General features: G+C 34.4%; 1 protein-coding gene across 1 annotated transcript; it reads right to left on the reverse strand.

Moving 5' to 3' along the window:
• Positions 1-203: 203 nt before the first annotated feature.
• Positions 204-2,473, reverse strand: LOC106775409. Its single transcript, XM_014662533.2, has 3 exons — positions 2,058-2,473; positions 1,074-1,226; positions 204-567 (listed from the first exon to the last, which is right to left on the reverse strand). Exons 1-3 carry the CDS (start codon positions 2,334-2,336, stop codon positions 469-471), a joined length of 531 nt encoding a protein of 176 aa, XP_014518019.1. The 5' UTR covers positions 2,337-2,473; the 3' UTR covers positions 204-468.
• Positions 2,474-20,943: the final 18,470 nt, after the last annotated feature.

Genomic DNA, 20,943 nt, shown 5'->3' on the forward strand with positions numbered 1-20,943 from the left:
TACTCTTTTCTTTTTTATTGTGAAAGTTTCTCATTTCCCTTTTTTTACCAAGGGTTTCAGTAATATATGTTTGTGTTAATACAAACTTTTATCACACATATTACCTATGTAACTCTAATTTCAATTATATAGAGAAATTGCATCTAGATTTTGTCCTCCACAGTTATGAATTTTGAAAACCTACAAAACAACACAATTAAGGCAAGACATAGTAATAGTAAGCATCACATTATGCATATGATCCATCATCAAATATTACTGATCATCCTTTGTTGACCAAAACTAGTTACTGATCATCCCTATGCTACTGACAGCACTATACACAAGATTATGGCTCACTTACATTACATCTCAATATAGGATGGTAGGATTGTAAGGTGATAAAAGGTCATATATACTACTTGAGTGTTTCTTCAATCAACACTTCGCTTCCTCACAGCTTGGTTTTCTCAGTTCATGGACCAACTACTAGATATTAGTTTCCAATTGAGTATCACTGTTCAGACTGGTTTCATCATTGTTGCTTTGCAAATCCAAACCATGATCCAATTTAACAATGTTTGAATCCTGCAATACATTCATATACATACCAATGTTAATAGACCAATGTTAATATTATTAATCATAAATATCTGATGTTTTATACTATTAAGGGGTTCAACAGTTGGCTAGAGATACTCAATGCATACTGCATTTTATGAATCACATGTCAAATTCCAAATCTTCAAAGATAAGGTCATCAATTGTCATCATCTCAATTGACTAACACAGCCCTCCTCTTCTATTTGATCTTAGGATGATTTATTAATTACAACACAGACCATGATTATAGTGTTATACCTGAATAGGAAAAATGGTTTTGGAAATTACGAAGGCAAAAATGATAGAAGTCTTTACATGACATTGTAATTTATTGAGAGCACCCATGATTGATCTTACCAATTATGTGTCAATAGGTAACTTAGTCCGTAAAGGATAATCCGAGAGCAGTATGATAAGAGTGAAGTCGAATACAATACTAAAGCACATAAAATCTATGTCAACTCCAAAAATTGAAACCAGAAAACTGTTACCTTGGTTTCCTCTAATATTTCATTCATGTTAAATTTCCCTTGCTTCTCATGAGTGATATTTGTCTGTTTAACTGCCGATTGGTCACTCCCAGTTGCGGGTTCATTTTCTTTCTTTACAACCATCATCCTTTTCTGTTCTTCTAGCACTGCAATCTGCACCATGGAATTGACGAACCTTCAGTCATGATGAGAAGAACTCATTTCACAGAAACCATGATACACCAAAAAATAATGAAGAAACACATACATAATGCACAAATTGAACGACCCTGTCATCTCTATAACTGTGTCTCCCATAGAGACAAGACTTGTAAAACTTAACTCATCTTTCTCATTTTCTCTTCATCCAGATAAAACTTAATGAGTTTTTTTATCTCATTAATTTCGGTCAAACTTTATTTGGATTCCTATACTTTCAAAAGAATAAAATTTGCACGCTAGCTACAAAATATATGTGAATTTAATCTCTTTTCCAACTTTATAACAATCAAAATTCATCACTAAATATTAAATTTAAACATGGCTAAGGACGAAATTTATACTTTTTTTTTTTTTTCAAAAGTTTAGAGAACTAAATTCATAAATTTGTGAGTAAATAAACCAAAATCAAGTTTTCTAGAACGAATTGGGACTAAACAAAAACTCAAAAACAATTATCAATCTCTATTTTCTCATCAATCTTCTCTGTTTTCTCTCTTGGCATACATCAGTACCCCCTATAATCACTGATAAAGCAGCGAGCAAACCATCTTTCTCACAAACCCAAATCCCAACTAATGTAACATGCAAACAAACTAACCAACCCAACACTTTTCAATCCACAGAAAAATCCCAAACCCACCTAGACACTACACCTTATCACCAAAACGCAGGAACATAAACAATAAATCGAAACTTTTCACACAAAACAAAAGCCCAGTTAAATATTTACCCAAAAATGGTAAAGGGAAAACAAAAAAGGGACAACGACAGAGAGAGACATACAGGGGTATAACGGAACTTCCTCCTGGGAGGCTCGTCCGAGACACCGGCCGCGTCATCGGCGGTGGTGGGAGTCCAGCGGCGGAGGAGGAGGCGAGAAGAAGAGTTGGAATTGGCATGAGAGTGACCGTTGTTGTTAGTTGTGGCGGTGGTGTTGCTGACTGAGGAAGACGGAGTGACGTGGACCCACTTCTTCTTCCACTTCCTGACAGGGCCAGTGAAGACGGTAGAAGCACCGTAGCGAGAGGAAGCCCGGCTGAGTCTGGAACCGACGGCCTCCATTTAGCGGCGGTGGAAGTGGCGGAGGAGGAAGATAATTGAGTGTTTGGGTTGGGTCTGAGTTTGCCACCGTAGTGGCAGAGTGAGAGAAGTGCGTTTTGTTCTGAAAGTAAGAGATGAAACAATAAGGAGTGGTAGCTTTCAAAGTTATTATTACTCATGTCATAAATATGACTATTGGAATTTTTAAACTTATTTATGTATTAATTAATAATTTCATTTTTTTTTTTGTAAAATTAGAGTCTTAATTTTTGTAATTTTTTTTTTTTATAAATTAGTTAATTTGAATTAGCCTAGGTTTTATTTAATTTGTAGTCTGTGGTTGTAATTTTTAATGTTTCAGAGTCAAGTTTTAAAAAACTTCAAATTGAAAATCATTAATTTATCATGTTAATTTAAGGAATTAAAAGTATTTTAATTAATTTAAATATAAAATTTAAATGCATGTAAAATTTACATTAAAGTCACCGAGAAATAAAGAAATCGAAATCGTAAATCAAACATAAGAGGCCAAAACTTTGATTTAGTCAAATTTTATCATAAAGTGGTAAAATTTTATAATTGAATGATAGTTCTTTTTCTGTGATTATGTATAATTAAAATATTTGATGTCTTATTCATAAAAGTTATATCAATATAAAATATATCTTTTAACATATATTAAAACAGAAAGTAGTTAATGTTTTTTTAATTATTTTATTGGTAAAACTATTCAAACCAGCATATAATCCATCATTTATAGTTATTATATGAAATATCATTATTCATATTTAACAAAGACACATTATTTATAATAAACTTGGAATCATGTAAATAAACTAAACACGATGTTCTTATTGAACATAATCAAATATATCCAACAAATTTTCAATTTGTAAATGTTGTCTAATTCAGGTTCTAGTTCAAATTTCTAATCAAATACATCCAACGAATTGACATTTGTTGGAAAAATTTAGTCTAAATATGATCTTATATCTCAATCTAAAAGTGATATTGATCTTAGAATAAAATTCACTAAAAAATTATATAAAATTTGGAATTTTGCATAATTATCTCAATCGAGTTACAATACTAAAGAAAACCGAATTTTCACTCCGGCAAGCCTAAATTGTAATGATTAACTCATGTAAAGTCCAAATTATACATAATAATCAATATTTAGCAAAAGATGCATATAAACTATTATAGTTAATTTATTAGTGTACATTTTATGTCAAAATATCTCAATGCCTAAATTCAAATCCTCCCATCAAATCTCCAAACTATTTTCAAATTTGGTCCCCAAACATAATGCATATATCACACATGGACCCAATTTTGGATTATCCATTGCCTAATAAACAAGTTGACATTTTAAGTTTCAATCTAATATTCATTTGACATAACAAATTATCATAACCATAATTACAAAAAATTCAACTACTTTAACCAACTATTTAAGATAATTCTTTGGATTTTACTTTGAGTCCAAGAAAAAAAATCTAGAATTAGCTAAAACTCCAAAATTGTAGTCACCCACTGGTCTATTACTAAAGGCGACCAAGACAGCCAGTAGAATTGGTCGAGGAATCACAATTTTTGTATTAAAAAGATTAACAATTAGAGTCGAATTATAAATAATGAAAACATTATATAGAAAAAAATCTATACCAAAGTTCAATTGAATATAAATGTTTTATGTTTTGTTATTTTTATATGGTATTATCTTGTTGTAAAATAGATGAAAGCTCAAAAATCAGATATAAGAATTTAAGAAGAGAATGAATAGAGAAACATATAAGCATGCAACTGAAAGTTAAAGAAAAAAGAAAAGAAAATGGTCCAAGTTTTCCAAAAAATCAAATTTAACAAAATATTGAAGAATATCTATGGTTAAAAATTAAAATAATAAACGAAATATTAATAAAAATGTTACGTTTAATATTTGTATAGTATCAACTAATTAAGTATTATCTTAAATATTGTAGGTTTAAATCTTTTTTGTCCCTAAATTAAGTTCTGATGTTCAGTTTAGTTCCCGCTTTTAAAAATATCAACCTTTAGTCCCTATCAAATCAGTCCTCATGACAGCACTTAATGAACAATAAATCACAAATTTTCATACCTAGGTATCCAATAATTTGTGATTTGTAAACGGAAGGTGTTATGAACAACAAATCACTTAATGAAAAACTTGTGATTTGTTAACGAATAGGACTGATTTGATACATTTTTCATATCATAGGGACTAAAAGTTGACATTTTTAAAAGCGGGAACTAAACTGAATATCAAAACTTAACTTAGGGACAAAAAAAGGTTTAAATCAATATTGTATACTGCTTACAAGTTCATCAATCCCATAGGAAGTTAATTTCGGGAAAAACCACAATTAGGTAAATCGAACGGTTGAGCACCCAACTCTGTGACAGTTCGGTCCAAGGATCTCATTTTTTGATTAATAAGGTAAAAACATACTTAGATGAATATGGACCGCAATTGGACCAGTTCTAATCAAAAGTTCACTTTGAAACCTATAAATATAGAGGTAAGGTAAATAGGTAGGTAGTTGCATTTATTGGACATTTAAGACTTAACTGTGATAACTGATCGGTAATTGAAAACTAACTTAAGTGTTAGAGTGCCTTTAGCAGGTACCTACCACTCAAATTTGGACTCTACAAAAGAATACTCGATAAGACATAAGAAAAATAAAAACGAAGCTAAGAGAGGTGACTGGATCAAATTATGAAGGTGTAGTTCTCGACCTTACATATTGAAACATTTTGGCGTCCACTGTGGGGCTCGAGAACCAGTGAAGAAACCCAATGGTGACCATGAGAAATATAGGAGACTAGTAGGATCTGATGGAGTTGATAAGGGAAATACAAGCACAGACGCAAGCGTAGATGCAACAAAAACACGAGGCCAAGATTGCCGCGCTCGGGGCGGAGCATGCAACCGCTTGGGGGAGCAGTCCACTCAACACTCGGTATCTCTAATTTCGTCCCCCTCAAAGGACAATAATCATGTGGACGGACCGAGCATGGTTGAATAAGGGGTGACTAGGACCTGCCTGACATCCAGTAAGGTTAATCAGGACAACATGGAGGGAAGGGAAGCGAACAGTGGGGCAACGAAGGTCGTATAGTAGAAGGTTGTATCTTTAAATTCAATTTGATATGTCTACACCTGAAAGGGTTAGATGTAATCTTAGGGATGGATTTGCCAATCATATTCTTATTGATTGCAATCGGAAGAAGTTTTTGTTTCCAAGTCTAGAAGAAGTTAAGTTGGTGTCTTCACGTCAGATTATTAAGGAGGTTAAGAAAGGTTCTTTATTCTTTGTCATCTTAACTCATCTGGTGGTAGAGGAAGGTGAAAAGAAAACAAAGATTCTCATTATGAAGGAGTTTGTTTATGTCTTTCCTAATAAGGTGTCTGGTTTGCCTCTTAAGAGAGATGTTAAGTTCTCAATTGATTTGGTGCCTAGAGTAGGATGAGTATTAATAGCTCCTTACCTTATGGCTCTAGCTAAGCTAGCTCAGTTAAATAAGCAGATGGAGGAGTTGTTTGAAAAATAGCTTATCTGACCTAGTATGTTGCCTTGGGGAGCACCAATATTATTGATGAAGAAAAAGTACAGTACTTCGAGGTTTTGTGTGGACTACACACAGTTAAATAAGTTGACCATCAAGAATAAATATCCTTTGTCGCGGATAGATGATCTAATGGACTAGTTGCATGTGGCAGTGGTATTTTCTAACATTGATTTCAGATTGGGGTATCATCAAATATTGGTCAAACCTGAAGATGTGCAAAAAACCACCTTTAGATCCCGGTAAGGCATTATGAGTATGTGATTATGCGATTCAGTGTGACTAATGCTCCTTCCTTGTTCATGCATTATATGAACAGAATCTTTAGGCCCTTTTTAGATAAGTTTGTGGTGGTCTTTATAGATGACATACTTATCTACTCTAGATCTTATGAAGAGCATCAAGAGCATATGAGGATAGTGCTTGGTGTCTTGAGGGAGAAACATTTGTATGCTAAGTTGTCTAAATGTGAATTCTAGATTAAAGAAGTGCAATTTTTAGGACATGTTATATCAGCCCAAGGTATATCAGCAGATCCTGCAAAGGTGAATATAGTGTTGGAGAGGAAGTGTTCAAAATCTGTGATTGAGATAAGAAGCTTCGTAGGTTTGGTTGGTTACTACAAAAGGTGCATTGAAGGATTTTCCAAGTTAGTGGCACCTTTAACGTAGTTGACCAGAAAAGATTAGCCTTTTTCATAGACAGATAAAAGTGAGGAAATTTTTTGAGAGTTGAAGAAAATATTGACTAACACACCAGTGTTGGTGATTTTGGACGCAAGCAGATCTTTTGAAGTCTTTTGTGATGCGTCATATCATGGCTTAGTGATACATTGTCGTTGAAGCTATCAAATTAGTACTACTTTTCAAGGCAACTTTAGTATTGCCAAGTAGTATTCAAGAAAGTAGATAGGGTTAAAGTAACCGTGAGTTGTCTCCCAATGAATACAAAATTACTTTTCAATATTTGACTTTTATGAATGTTATGCAATACTCAAGAATAAAAGTGAGAAATTATGCTAATGAAGTTAATTTTTGTAGAATGTTTGAAGAAAAAATAGGAAACTTAGAAACAATTATGAAGAAATAGGTTAATTTCACCACTTTTCCAAGATAGATTCATCATCAGTTATCCAAAGGTAATTGTTCAATTGATTATAGCTCAAGTTTCAAATTAACTAAAGTAAATTCTTAATTAATTTGAGGCTGATCATGCAATTAACCAAAGTAGATTCTTAATCAAATGTAAGACCTTTCTAGATTATTCACAATGAATTCAATCAAAGTACATTCTCAATCAAATCCTATTGTGTTTAATCATGTTTATTCTTAAATCTTCTAACCAAATTAAAAGCTAATTAATCAAAGTAAATTCTAAATTAATTATAGTTGAAATTATTACAACCAATCAAAGTACATTCTCAATTAATAGCAAAAATCCATTTAATCATATGAAAGTTCCTAAATTTAATCAAAGTAGATTCTCAATCAAACCTTGAAACCCTTGAACTCATATGTTTAATATGCATGTAGATTCAAACACCTTATGATGCAAAAATCATTGATTTTAATATGATTAAGAGATGAAAGAAATAGAAGAAGAATAACTCAAATAAATAATCAAAAGAATCAAATTCATTAATTCAACTTAATCTCAAAATCCATAATAAAATTCCAATGGAATAGCCCTAGAAGCCTAGTCCTCCATGAATGGGGTGAAACACATGATAAAATAAAAGTGAAAGGATTGGTGGATGATGATATCCAGTGGAGGAGTATGAATGAATGAGTTATTGGTGGAAACCCATTTAGGACATTCCACTCAAAGGAGTACCAACTAAAACTAAGGCTAAGAAAAGAAAGTAAAGAAAGATTATTAAAAGGCATTTTCTTGATTTTCTTTCTCTAAGTCTTAGGAGGATTCTCTTTAATATGATTACATGTGTTTTGTAGGTGTAATAAAACTAGGATATCATGGAGCAAATAGCCAAGAAGCTTGATAAATCAAGGTAAAGGAAACATCAAGAATGAAGAAGCAAGCCAAATCTTCACTTGGAGGAATGTTGGAATCTTCACTTGGATGCATAAAGGCATTGTCTAGCCGTCCAAAAAGCTGCTTTGGAAGCCCACATGATTCCAACCAGCAGCTTGGTTGAAGTTGAAGAAACCCTAGCGCTCAGTGGATGAGGGCTTGCGCCCAGCGTTAACAAATGCACCAGCTTCTGCTCACGTTTCTTCACCAGCTTCTTGCTTGTTGGCCATGTAGCCACTCACGTTTCTTCACACTTGCACATCTAGCACTTGCTCCATTGCATCATAGTTAACGTTAGCTAAATAGGCGTTAATGTTAGCTAAATAGGCGTGAACCAGGAGCTTTGTTTCTCCTTTAAATAGCTTGCACCATTGCTTGTAAACGACACCTTTGAATTAAATGAAGATTGATTTCTGTTGATTTATTCCAGAATTATCTTCTTGCTTGAAGGTCACTAAGAGAGATTGAGAGTTTCCTCTAGCCTCTCTCCCTAGCTAGGCTCAATTCCTAGCATTTCTCCACCCATCCGCATCACATTTCAGCACCCAAATCTCTACCTTCATTCCACTTTTCTCTATCACCGTTTCATCAGTTTATCACCACCGATTGGAGTGTTGCTTCAATTTCTTCTTGATTTCTTACGTCTTCATTCCACCAAACACACATACTCTTTCAATCTTTCTTCATTCAGCTGCGTTCTTTCATCCATTCATTCATGTAACCAACTGCTTGCATCGGTCATATTCACTTGTGAAAATAGAAGCAGCTACGTCCATATCCGTTCGAAGAAGAAGAAGATCTGGTTGATAGCTTCCACACCAGAATCAGCTGGATCATTCTTCCATCATATGGTAGTCAGAGCTTAGGTTCGACACACTGTTTGAGCTAAGTGTTTCTTCATTCCATTTTGTTTCACTTATTCTATTTTGTCATTCGGTTTATTCCATTGTTTAGTTGTTCTTCCATTCATTTATTCGATCAAATCTGATGTGCAACACTGTTTCATTGCATCTGATGTTTGTTTTTATTTCTTTTATACATTTTAATCGGTGTAATCTATTCATTTGAGTCATCCCTCTGCTTAATTCCATTTTCTTGTTTGTTTTGGTCATATGCTCAAACTATGTTTGATGCAGTTTTTATTTGTTTGTGAAATCTGGTTGTTTTGCTTTTAAATTCACAAGTAAGTGTTTCATACAGTTGTTGGTGCAATTACCAACCAAATAAAGGCCATGAGATGTTGAATCTAGCCTTGGCGATATATTAGCCAGAAGCATAGTGCTGCTCATGTGAATTTGTAGTCAATTTTATTTGTTGGAAGCAATTCTGAGTTAATAAGAAATTTGTTTGAATCTGCTTCAATTGATTTTTTTGTTAAGTTAAAATTTGATTTCAATTAGTTTTGTATTAGTTGGAATGACACATGCTGTTGTGAAAGGATAGGTACACCAATTGAGCAATGAAATGCATATGGATAGCTTAGGTGCCTAAACCAGAAACATAATGCAGTGTTGAATTTCAGATTTCAGATTTCAGCTTTGCACCGTGCTATTTGAGTTGTGTGTGAGTTTAATTTGAGTTTAACTCCACCTAGCTGCTGTTTTCCATCTTGGTCTTGTGTAGTTACACATTCTAAAGTCACTTTTAACATTGCCTAGTCCATTGAATCTTTTAAACTCAGTTTTGGTGGTGTGGTGAAGTGATTTTTCTACATTTTTGGTCATAACAAAGTCAGATTTTGAATGCTAGAATTTCTAGGCTGTGTGATAGTTTGAGCAAGTCTAAAATAATGTTTAAAAGTTTCTAGCAGAGTTCAATTAGTGATATAATGGTCTAAGTGCAGAATAGTATACTAAACCATCAATTTTGAATCAAAATTGGGAAGTGGCAAGGTGTTTTTGAGTAATAGTTTGGATTTGAGCCAATTCAAAGTTTGAACATGTTTAAATCACCAAACAAGATTGTTAAAGTGGTTAGTTTTGAGCTAGAGCCACTGCCGTGATATTTCGTGTCTCAAACGACCAAATTGTGAGTCATTTTTGTGGCAAAATTGAACCAGACAACACTTTGAGCCTAATTGCTTGTGGTTAAAGACTTTGATTGCAGAAAAAAGCCTAGGATTCAAGAGGGAGGGTATTATGAAAACCCATTTAGGGCATTCCATTCAAAGGAGTACTAACTAAGCTAAGGCTAAGAAAGAGAATTAAAGAAAGACTATTGAAGACACTTTCTTGATTTTCTTTCTCTAAGTCTTAGAAGGATTCTCTTTAATATGTTTATATGTGTGTTGTAGGTCTAATAAAGCTAGGAGATCATGGATCAACTAGCCAAGAAACTTGATAAATCAAGGGAAAGGAAACATCAAGAATGAATAAGCAAGCCAAATCTTCACTTGGAGGAATGTTGAAATCTTAACTTGGATGCATAAAGGCATTGTCTAACTGTCCAGCAAGTTGCTTTGGAAGCCCACATGAGTCACATTCCAACCAGCAGCTTGGTTGAAGTTGAAGAAAGCCTAGCGCTCAACGGATGAGGGCTTGCACCCAGCGCCAATAAATGCACCAGCTGCTGCTCACGTTTCTTCACCAGCTTCTTGCTTGTTGGCCACGTAGCCATTCACGTTTCTTCACCCTTACACAACTAGCACTTGCTCCATTGCATCATAGTTAACGTTAGCTAAATAGGCGTGAACCAGGAGCTTTGTTTCTCCTTTAAATAGCTTGCACCATTGCTTGTAAATGATACCTTCGAATTAAATGAAGATTGATTTTTGTTGATTTATTCCAGAATTATCTTCTTGCTTGAAGGTCACCGAGAGAGAGCTTGAGAGTTTCCTCTAGCCTCTCTCCCTAGCTAGGCTCCATTCCTAGCATTTCTCCACCCATTCGCTTCACATTTCAGCACCCAAATCTCTACCTTCATTCCACTTTTCTCCATCACCGCTTCATCAGTTTATCATAATTCCTTTTGCAGTTTCTCATTATCGTCCAACAAATTATTAATTCTATCCTCATAATCTCTTCTATCAGAGTTTAGTCGATTAACCTTATAGTGAAGTTGCATTGCCTCTTCATGGATCTCCTGAAAAGCATCAAGCAGCATGTCATACTTGACCTCAATTGGCTCGTTTTCAAACTCTTCTTCACCATCACAATTTTCATCACTGGAAGAATCTGTATCACTGTTTTCCCAAGCAATATATGCACTTTTCTTCTTCCTGCTCTTGTCTTGAGGAAACCTTATGCTCGCTCTTTGTTTGACTTTCAGGTCTAGACATTCAGGTTTAATATGTCCTTCCTTTCCACGTTCATAGCACTGGACAATATTTGTTCTTGCAACTTTCTTTCCTTTTCCAGTACTTGCATGGTCAGTAAATGAACTTTTGTTTTTCATGAATCGATTGAACTTTCTTACCACCATTGTTGGAAACCCATTTAGAGCATTCCATTCAAAGGAGTACCGACTAAAACTAAGGCTAAGAAAGAGAAGTTGGAGAAGGACTTTTAGAAGCTCTTTCTTGATTTTCTTTCTCTAAGTCTTAGAGGAATTCTTTTTAATATGCTTATATGTGTTTTGTAGGATCCAATAAAGTCAGGAACCATGGATCAGCCAACCAGAATTTTGGAAGCTTTTCAAGTTGGCAGCACTGGTAGCGCTCAGCGCCAGTCATGTGCTGCTCAGCACTAGCAGAGCCGCATTCTACACATTTTTGATGCATTTTCCATGTGACCCAACATGCCTTCCGTGGTCCAGCTAGCTTGACCTCCAAGCTTGACTTTCATTTGAATTTTGGAGGGAATTTGGACCAGATTTGAGGCCCCTCTTCACCTATAAATAAGAGGGTCTCTCCATTGTATATTTTCAGTTTTGGATGTAATGAAATGTTGCAGAATTGCTTGCTTAGCCTCTTATATCCCTTAGTCACCTTTGAATTTCGAATTCAGATACTCTCCTCTAGCTTCCTTCCTTAGTAGGAAGGCCATCTGAGCTTGGAGACATCATAGACACACCATACCTTCATCCAAACTTTCATCAAACACCTTCTGTGAATCATCCATTTCACTGCACCAATTCTCATTCCGTTGTGTATCTGTTTTGGAGCTTCTTTTTGCTTGCTTTATGCTAGGAGAGGGTTCCATCAAGTGATATATTGAGCTTAGGTCGTCCACGCACCAAGAGCTAAGCTATTCCTCCATCTTTGCACTTCATTTTTACATTCTGTTGTCACTTTGTTTCTGTTTTCTTGTTTCTGTTTTGCTGCTGTTATAGCATTCTGGTGCTGTTTTTGTTTCTATTTTTGTGCTTGATTCAGTGTTTCCAGTTCTAATTTTGTGTTTCTAGTGTGTGAGCATGTTTGTCTTTCATTTTAATCGGTGAATTCCATTTGCTTGAGTCTATTTCAGCCTTAATTTTCAATTTCAGTTTGTCATAAGTCATGTGCATGTTTTGATGCAGTGTTGTTTTTGTTTTGGTCAAGTTTAATCCGTTTCAGCTTTGACTTTCGATTTTAAGTGAGTTTAGATGCAAGTGTAGCCATATATCAACCATATGAGGCAATGAAAACATGTTCTAGCCTTGGTGATATGAGCTAAAGCACTAGAACTTGATTTTGGTTTCAAAATCTGCACAAAAATGTCAATTCTGGTTTAAATTCGTGAATTTGTTTTCAGCTGGTTTTTGTTGATTCTGAAGCTTGTTACAACATTTTTTAGTGTTGTTGAATGATGCTAAAAGTGTAGCAGACCATAACAAGAAATAAAATGCAATATGCATAGCTTGGTTGCTCAAAATCACTAGCATCTTGACTGTTTCAGCTTTATTCTAGCTTTTCATCGTGCTATCACCTCTTGTTTGGTCTATTTTTAGTTTAATCATACTAAGCATTGTAAATCTCGCTTAGTTCTGTATAATGACACTTCCTTGAGTCATTTTCTCTGCTGTCCAACTTTGAATCCATGGAAAACTGAATTTGGTTGGTTAATTGATGTGTTTTACTGCATAAATTGATATAGCATGGGTGACTTTCAGAGTTTGCTGTTTTCATGCTTTTGGAAAGCTGGAGCAAGTCTTAATTGATGATTTAAAGTTGCTTATACTGTTCATTTGGTCAAAAATCGGCATATATGCAGATTTGCATTTGAAACCATCAATTTTTGGTTTAAAATGGAAGTGAACCAGTGATTTTGAGTTTTAAACAATTTTTGAGTTGCTTAAGAGTTTGAACACACTTAAAATAATCAAGCAAAGTTGTTTGGTCTCTCACCTAATCTGTTGAATCACTTCCACTCGTTTTTGGGTTTAAAACCACCATTTCAGTCCACTTTTTCTGGTGCAGAAAACACTTTCCAGCCACTGTTTTGGTATTTCTTGTTCAAATTCATTTCTGGATTGTGGAAAAAGCTGGTTCAGTGTTTAGATTGAAATTAAATGATCAAAATAAGTATAATCAAGTCTTAAAAAGCTTATAGAACCGTGCAATCCAGTGTACAAGCCTTGAAAGTTAAAAATTCAAAATGTGAAATTCATTGGGGCATTTTATCAAACACTTTGCAAAATATCGAACAGTTTGATTCTACATGTGTTTTGATCTGCGATTTTGATTTCTTTGCTTGTTGAATCCGTTCTAGCACCTTTCTTAGGATCCATTTTGTGTGCCTCCTTGATTTCTACACATTTTTCATTGCTTTTAAGATTTTTGGCTTCTTAAGTGTCAATTCTAGAACCACTTTTTGGTGCAAAAATCTGGTGCAGTAAATGTTCTGTTTGGTGACTGTGTTGGCTGATTTCAATGGTGTTGTGAAGTCCAATTGGAGCATTCAAGTTACAGAACCCTTTCCCTACCAAGGTAGCATCTTAGGAAGTGGAGAGAAACCTGAATTTGTGAATTCAAAGGTGCTGTCCAGTAAGCAAAAGTGTGAAAATTGGCAATTCCTATAGCCAAATTTTGAGAGACCAGTTCCATACCAAAGTGAATGGGAGATTGAGTGTTTGGAACTCAAAAGAAACTTGGTAGAGGAGAGCCAACAACTTAAACCAGTTCATAAGTGAGATTGGCGTGGTTGCATCTAAAGCCAAGTTACCTTTGTTGAGAAAATAAGTGACCGGTTTTAAGCTGCTGATTGTTCCAGTTAATCTGAAATAATGACTACTGTCATTAAATCTAACACTTTTCTATGTCTTGATTAAGCAGCTTAGGGCAATTTTGAAGCTGATCGAAAGGAGAATTATACTGACTGCACCAATGCAGCAATGATTGGATAAATATGTGTTTGCAAAAGCTAAATCCATTTGGTTTTCTGGTTCTGCCTAATTTAGTTATATGTTGTGGCCATTTTGGTTCATTAATTGTGATTAATTAGGAAAACACTCTTTGTATTACATGCTGTTTGACACTATTGAATTGGTGATCTTGTTGCTTGTGCAAAATTTGTTTTTGAAAGCTGACACAACAAAGTTTTATGCAGCAGTAAGACAACATCAAATTCAATTTTAGAACATGAGTTGCTGCACTTAGGCTCATATACTCATCTTTGCTGAATTGAAATTTCAGTTGCACGTGCCAGCCTTGTTGTATCTATTGGATTGTGGTATATTGCAGCTGCGTAGATTTGACTTGGAACAAATTATTTAATCCAGCAGCAACAGTTTTATAAGACCTTTGAGCTAGGCAATGTACAGGTCATCAAGCTTCCATCTGATGGCATCTTAAGTGCAGACTACAAGCTGTTCTCGAAGCTAACAGTAGAAATTACTTCCTGCAATGTCTAGTTCTGGTATACAAGGTTGAAACAGCAAAGATATAAAGATTGAAGGGACAATTCAACCAAGGAAGCAGCTGAAACGAGCTTCAAATCAGTGCATACATGGAGTAGTAGAGTAGTTTAACTTGATCCTATTTGAGTTTTAGAACTTGTAATCTGTTTCCATTTTAGTTTTCATTTGTTTTCTTGTAAAAGGACATTAAGACCAAGTGTTTGGAAGAGTCCTTGGTGCTCTCTCCACTCTTGGCAATTTTCTTTGCTTGCTTTGATAGTAGACGGTGAGTGTGTCTTGTTAGCCAAAGCTACAAGCCTCACCTAGGATTTCCTTTGTTTTATTTTCACGATTTAGGCTTTTGTTCTATTAGAAGTCCGAAAATTATAAGTCTAGGTGTTTTATCCTTCTTTTTGTTTGTTTGAGTCCATTTTTAATTTCAATAGTGAATCTTACTTTGAAAATGGTCATCTAAGTAGTCTTAGACATTCTGGCTAGTTAAGACTCGGTATTTAAGCGGCCTTTGACTCACCTGTCTTACCTGGAAATTGTCTCTTGGCAAAATCTTAAACCTTTCCAAACTAAGAATCCACTTTTGAAATTAAAAGATGTTTGAGGAAATCATGATCACTAAGAAAGAAATAGAAATGAGTGAGCTTAGGGACTTGTTTGCCCAATACATGAAAAATAAAATGAGGGTGAGCAAAAAGAAAGAAGGAAGGATGAAAGGTAAAACCAAGCCAAGAAAGATATTCCATTCTTTGATAAGGAAATTAATGTTTTAACATATCTAGCTTGGGAAAAAGAAATTGATAAGATGCATCCATTCATTGTTAACAAAAGTGAGTCTAGAACCTATGGATCCATTTTTCTTTCTAGAGAGAGTGAATCTCATGTTCTTGGCATATATCTCTCTAGGTTAGAAGAGCATGCAAGTGAGTGGTGGAATAAAAGACAATATAGTGTTAAGAAAGGTAAAAAATCCTCCATTCATGATTGGTATGAACTAAGAGCTTGCATGAGAAGAAATTTTGTTCCTTTTTCAGCCAAGAGAGACCTAGAATTAATGGGACACCTCATTCAAGAGGGAAAAACATTTATGAAAGGTCTAGATGGTTTATCTCGTAGGGAAATTGAATTTAAAGAAAAACTTGAGAAACTCTTGGATAAGAGAAGAAAAAAAGAGACTAAAAGGAGAGAAGAGGAATTTAGAGAAAAGATAGAAGAAGAAAAGAGAAAGAGAGAAGTAGAAGAGAAAAAGAGAAGAAGAAGAGAAGAGAGAAGAAGATGAGAGAAGAAAAGAAGAAGAGAGAAAAGAAGAAGAAAGAAGAGCAAAAGAAAAGAAAGAAAAGGAGTAATTACTACTGATGGCAAATTCTACTCCTACAATTACAAGGGAACCAAAAAGGGAAGGTTTCTAATCCTTTAATTCTTCTTCAAATATCTTTAAGTCTTTTCATGATAACTTCTTTTTTAAACTAATTGCCACACCAATTTTCATTATACTACCCTCTTCAAAATATGACAATTTAAATCTTGAGTTATTGTTACTGTTAGGGATACAAGAAACTCAAGATAAAAGAAAAGTGATTCTTGAATTAGGACTTTCAAATTTCCTTAAAACTATAAAACAAAGTCCTTATTCTAAAGTTACTTCCACAAAAAAAAATTCTTTCTTGGATTGATACTAATTGGAGATATATTTGATGCTTATTGTAGATATGTTTTTGATCAAGGAGGAAAGTGACAAACCAAAGTTGTGCTTCTTTATATTTTCCCAATTGGAGGACAAATCGTTTTTCAAGAGGGAGGGTATGATGGAAACCCATTTAAGGCATTCCATTCAAAGAAGTACCAACTAAAACTAAGACTAAGAAAGGGAAGTTAGAGAAGGACTTTTAGAAGCTCTTTCTTGATTTTCTTTCTCTAAGTCTAAGAGGGATTCTTTTTAATATGCTTATATGTGTTTTGTAGGATCCAATAAACTTAGGAACCATGGTCCAGCCAACCAGAATTTTGGAAGCTTTTCAAGTTGGCAGCACTGGTAGCGCTCAACACCAGTCATGTGCCGTTCAGTGCTAGGGAAGCTGCATTCTAAACAGTTTTTATGCATTTTCTATGTGACCCAGCATGCCTTTCGTGGTCCAGCAAGCTTGGCCTCCAAGCTCGACTTTCATTTGAATTTTGGAGGGAATTTGGACTAGATTTGAGGCCCCTCTTCACCTATAAATAAGAGGGCCTCTCCATTGTATATTTTCACTTTTGGATGTAATGAAATGCTTCAGAGTTGCTTGCTCAGCCTCTTATATCCCTTAGTCACCTCTGAATTTCGAATTCTGATACTCTCCTCTAGCTTCCTTCCTTAGTAGGAAGGCCATCTGAGCTTGGAGACATCATACACACACCACACCTTCATCCAAACTTTCATCAAACACCTTCTATGAATCATCCATTTCACTGCACCAATTCTCATTCCACTGTGTATCTGTTTTGGAGTTTTTTCTTGCGTGCTTTATGCTAGGAGAGGGTTCCATCAACCATGCTCATCAACCATGCTCATCAACTCTTTGTTGTCCAGTTTTGTCTTTGATTCAACTTTAGAGTCTGCGTTCATTGAAGCCTTTCTGCTTGTGGCTTTTAAGGCAATTGAATTCTTCTCTTCAATTTCTTTATCTTCTTTCAGCCTTCCAAGTTCTATCTCGTGTTCGCTAAGTTTACTGAACAAGGTTGCCATATTCATACTTGTGAGATCCCTTGAATCAGATATAGCTGTGACCTTCGATTGCCAACTTCTATTGAGGCTTTCCAAGATCTTAATGTTGATCTCTTCCTTGTCAAATACCTTCCCTAGAGCCTTAAGGTGGTTGACTATATGTGTGAATCTTTTCTGCACCTCGTAAATAGTCTCCTCAGCCTTCATTCTGAATAATTCATATTCTTGTATCAGTAAATTCTTTCTGACTCTTTTGACTTCGTTTGTACCTTCATGAGTAACCTCCTGAACATCCCACATTTCTTTGGTTGTTTTGCATTGAGAAATCCTGAAAAATTCCATCATAGTTAGTGTAGAAGCAATTACATTTCTGGCTTTAACATCATACTATGCTCTACGGTTTTCATCCTAGTCCACTCAGAAAAATTTTTTAAAACAACTTTTCCATTTACAACATGAGTGGACTCATATGGACCGTTCAAGGTTGCATCCCAAACACCTCTGTCCACAGATTCAAGAAAAATTTGCAAACTTTCTTAAAAAGATTTTCAAATCTTTTTCGTAAAAAGATGTTCTTTGAAAACTTTCTTAGAACGCAAGTAAAAAAATTTTTATGTGCAGCGGAATAAAGATTTAGAATCACAACAGGACAACACACCAATCTTCAAAAGATTTAGAATCCTGATCACAATTAACACCCAAAGTGTAGATTGATCAGACTGTCACAACACACAAATCTTGCCTTCAAGTAATCACCAAAGATGAACATCACGATCTTCTTTTTGGATTCTTGGAGCTTTTCCACGTTTTGTAAGAGATCACTTAATCTGAAAGAAAACACAAAAATCGTTAGAATCACTAAGCTTCTTAGAGAATTCAAATTCACGTCTATTTATAGTTTTTTCACAAATCTGACGCTCTCAAGTTGACTTAGCTACTAATGGAGTCGAATGTAACATGACAATTATATTAATTAGTAGCAGTCAATGAAAATCATTGATTACACAATTAATGCAGTTGATTCTCAATTAATGTTTGGTCAATCAAATTAAAAATATAGCTGTTAAACAGATTATGTCAAACATTAATAGAATTTCAAAACATAACAAACTTAGTCAAATGTCTTGGCACATAGTCAACTTTGTAACAGTATAATGCACAGTTTTGAAAAACTTCCTCTTAAAAAAAATCCCACAACACACTTTGAAAAAGTTTGTGTAAAGCCACGAGTTTTAATCGACTTGCTTCATAATGAAGTCGACTTAAAACTGTTGTTTTGTCACACAATTAAAGTTCAACAAAAGTGCATGTGGTTTTTCTTTTCCAAAACATTTCTCACGCATTCACAGATAAAATCTCATATATAACATAGTGAAATGCAATGATCATTACAGAAACAACACAAACATGTTCTCATATAATCATAATCATGAAAGCAATGAACATGTAACACATACACATGTGTTATTAATTATGTGTTGTCATCATAAAAAACCAGAAGCTCTGAGATTATACGGTCAGCTAAATCAGTGCTCCCCCTATCAATAATCTCAACATTATGGATGTGGTGAAAGAGGCCATGTGAAAGTTGATTGTGCAAACATCAAGAAAAGTGAAGGAAGAAAGAAAAAGAAAACTCACAAAGAGAAGAAGGTCTACATTGCTTGGAATGATAATGACTCATGTAGCTCAAGTGCTTCAGATGAAGAAGCAAACCTGTGTTTGAAAGTTATTACTGATGACACTGCAAGCCAAGTAAGTTCCTCTAGCTTTGAAACTAGTGAGTTTGATTTGCAAAAAGCTTTTCTTGAATTGCTAAATGAATCTGAAAAATTGGATGCTACTCATAAAAATTTGAAAAATAAGTTTAAGGAATTGAAAATTAAATATGAATATGCATTAGATGAAGAAGTCATACTAAGAAATAAAGTTAGTAATCTATAAACTAAATTGTCTGAATCTAATGTAAATGAACAACTTGTTGAATGCTTATCTTGTAAGAGTCATATGTTTGATATTTACATACTTGAAAATTTACTTGCAAAGGCAACCAAACCTAACTTATATGCTAAACCTGATTTTAGAAAAAGAAATGTTAAAAATAAGAACATGCATCATCATAAAAAGTCTAAAGTAAAGAGAACTCGTAGGGTATGGGTTGAAAAATGAACTGTTTGTTATAGAAATTTAAATGTATTCACATGCCTTTATTGCATGAAAAAGGGGCACACTTCTAAAAAATGTAACATTAAACATTTTGATGTTCCTAATGGCAAATGTACTTGGATTCTTGTTATAAAGTAATTTGTCGCTAACCTTAAAGGACCCAAATGAGAGTGTGGGGACCAAAAACTCTATTTCTTTGTTTTGCAGGATAAGTTTTCAAAAGGATAAAGAGCTTTATGGTATTCTTGTTTTGAAATTGATGCTCCAAGTCAGGGAGTAACTCCATCAAGTGATATCCAAAGCCTTGGTTGGAGCACCATGTGATTGAGCTAAGTGTTGTTTAAACTGTGATGTTGCATTTTGTTCTACTTGTCTTATTAATCTTCTATTATTTGGTTGCCATTGTGAAAATCACAACAGAATAGTCTTTAAAACCAGTTACCCGAAACTGCATTTCCTTGTTTGAGTCAATTTTTAGGTTTTAAATTATGGTTTACCCATTGTTCATTGTTAAACATATTGCAATCATTTCATAGTGTCTTATTCAAGTTTTCTAAACTTTTTTTTGAGACCAATTAGGTGTCCAGAAGTTATTTGACTCATTATATCTAAAATTGGTTGGTGGGATTGTTTAAATTGACACATAATTGGATCTGGATAAGTGAATCTTAGAAACACTATTGATTAGCATCAATTAGCTGTGATCACAAGTTCATCTCAGCAGCTTCTGGTTTTCTTTTATTGCTTTTAATATCTGATCTAGATAGTTTGGTAGGTTCAGTTTGTGTGTTTTATGTTCTAAATATTCTTGTTTCCTGTTTGTCAATTTGTGTCTGTCCTACTTTGTCACTAGTGTCTGATTGCTTAGTATAGCAAATCTTGTTTGAGAAGTCTGAGTGTAGTTGTTAGAGATTGATTAAATGATAAGACCGTTCGATTGTTAAGTGAGGCAGGCATTTATGGGGAGTATGAAATAGAGTTTGGTACTACGTTGATAAGCTGTCGTTGAAGCTATCAAATTTATACTACTTTTCAAGGCAACTTCAGTATTGCCTAGTAGTATTTAAGAAAGTAGATAGGGCTAAAGTAACCCTAAGTCGTCTCCCAACGAACACGAAATTGCTTTTGAATATCTGAAACTTATGAATGCTTATGCAATGCTTATGAACCAAAGTGAGGATGTATAAAGATGTTTGTAAAACAAATAGAAAACTTAAAAACAATTATGAGGAAACAGGCTAATTCCACTGCTTTTCCAAAATAGATTCATCATTGGTTATTCACAGATCATTGTTTAATTGATTATTGTTTAAGTTTCAAATTAATTAAAGTACATTCTTAATTAATTTGATGGCGATCATGCAGTTAATC

The sequence above is a fragment of the Vigna radiata genome, chromosome 10 (assembly GCF_000741045.1).
Source record: "Vigna radiata var. radiata cultivar VC1973A chromosome 10, Vradiata_ver6, whole genome shotgun sequence".
Classification (NCBI taxonomy): domain Eukaryota; kingdom Viridiplantae; phylum Streptophyta; class Magnoliopsida; order Fabales; family Fabaceae; genus Vigna; species Vigna radiata.

Excerpts from the sequence above, each read along its gene's own strand:
- LOC106775409 (XM_014662533.2), bottom strand. The coding sequence starts at position 2,336 with ATGGAGGCCGTCGGTTCCAGACTCAGCCGGGCTTCCTCTCGCTACGGT. Across the intron at positions 1,227-2,057 it reads GGAAGTTCCGTTATACCCCT|ATTGCAGTGCTAGAAGAACA; the intron begins GTATGTCTCTCT and ends TCCATGGTGCAG. Across the intron at positions 568-1,073 it reads AAATATTAGAGGAAACCAAG|GATTCAAACATTGTTAAATT; the intron begins GTAACAGTTTTC and ends AATGTATTGCAG.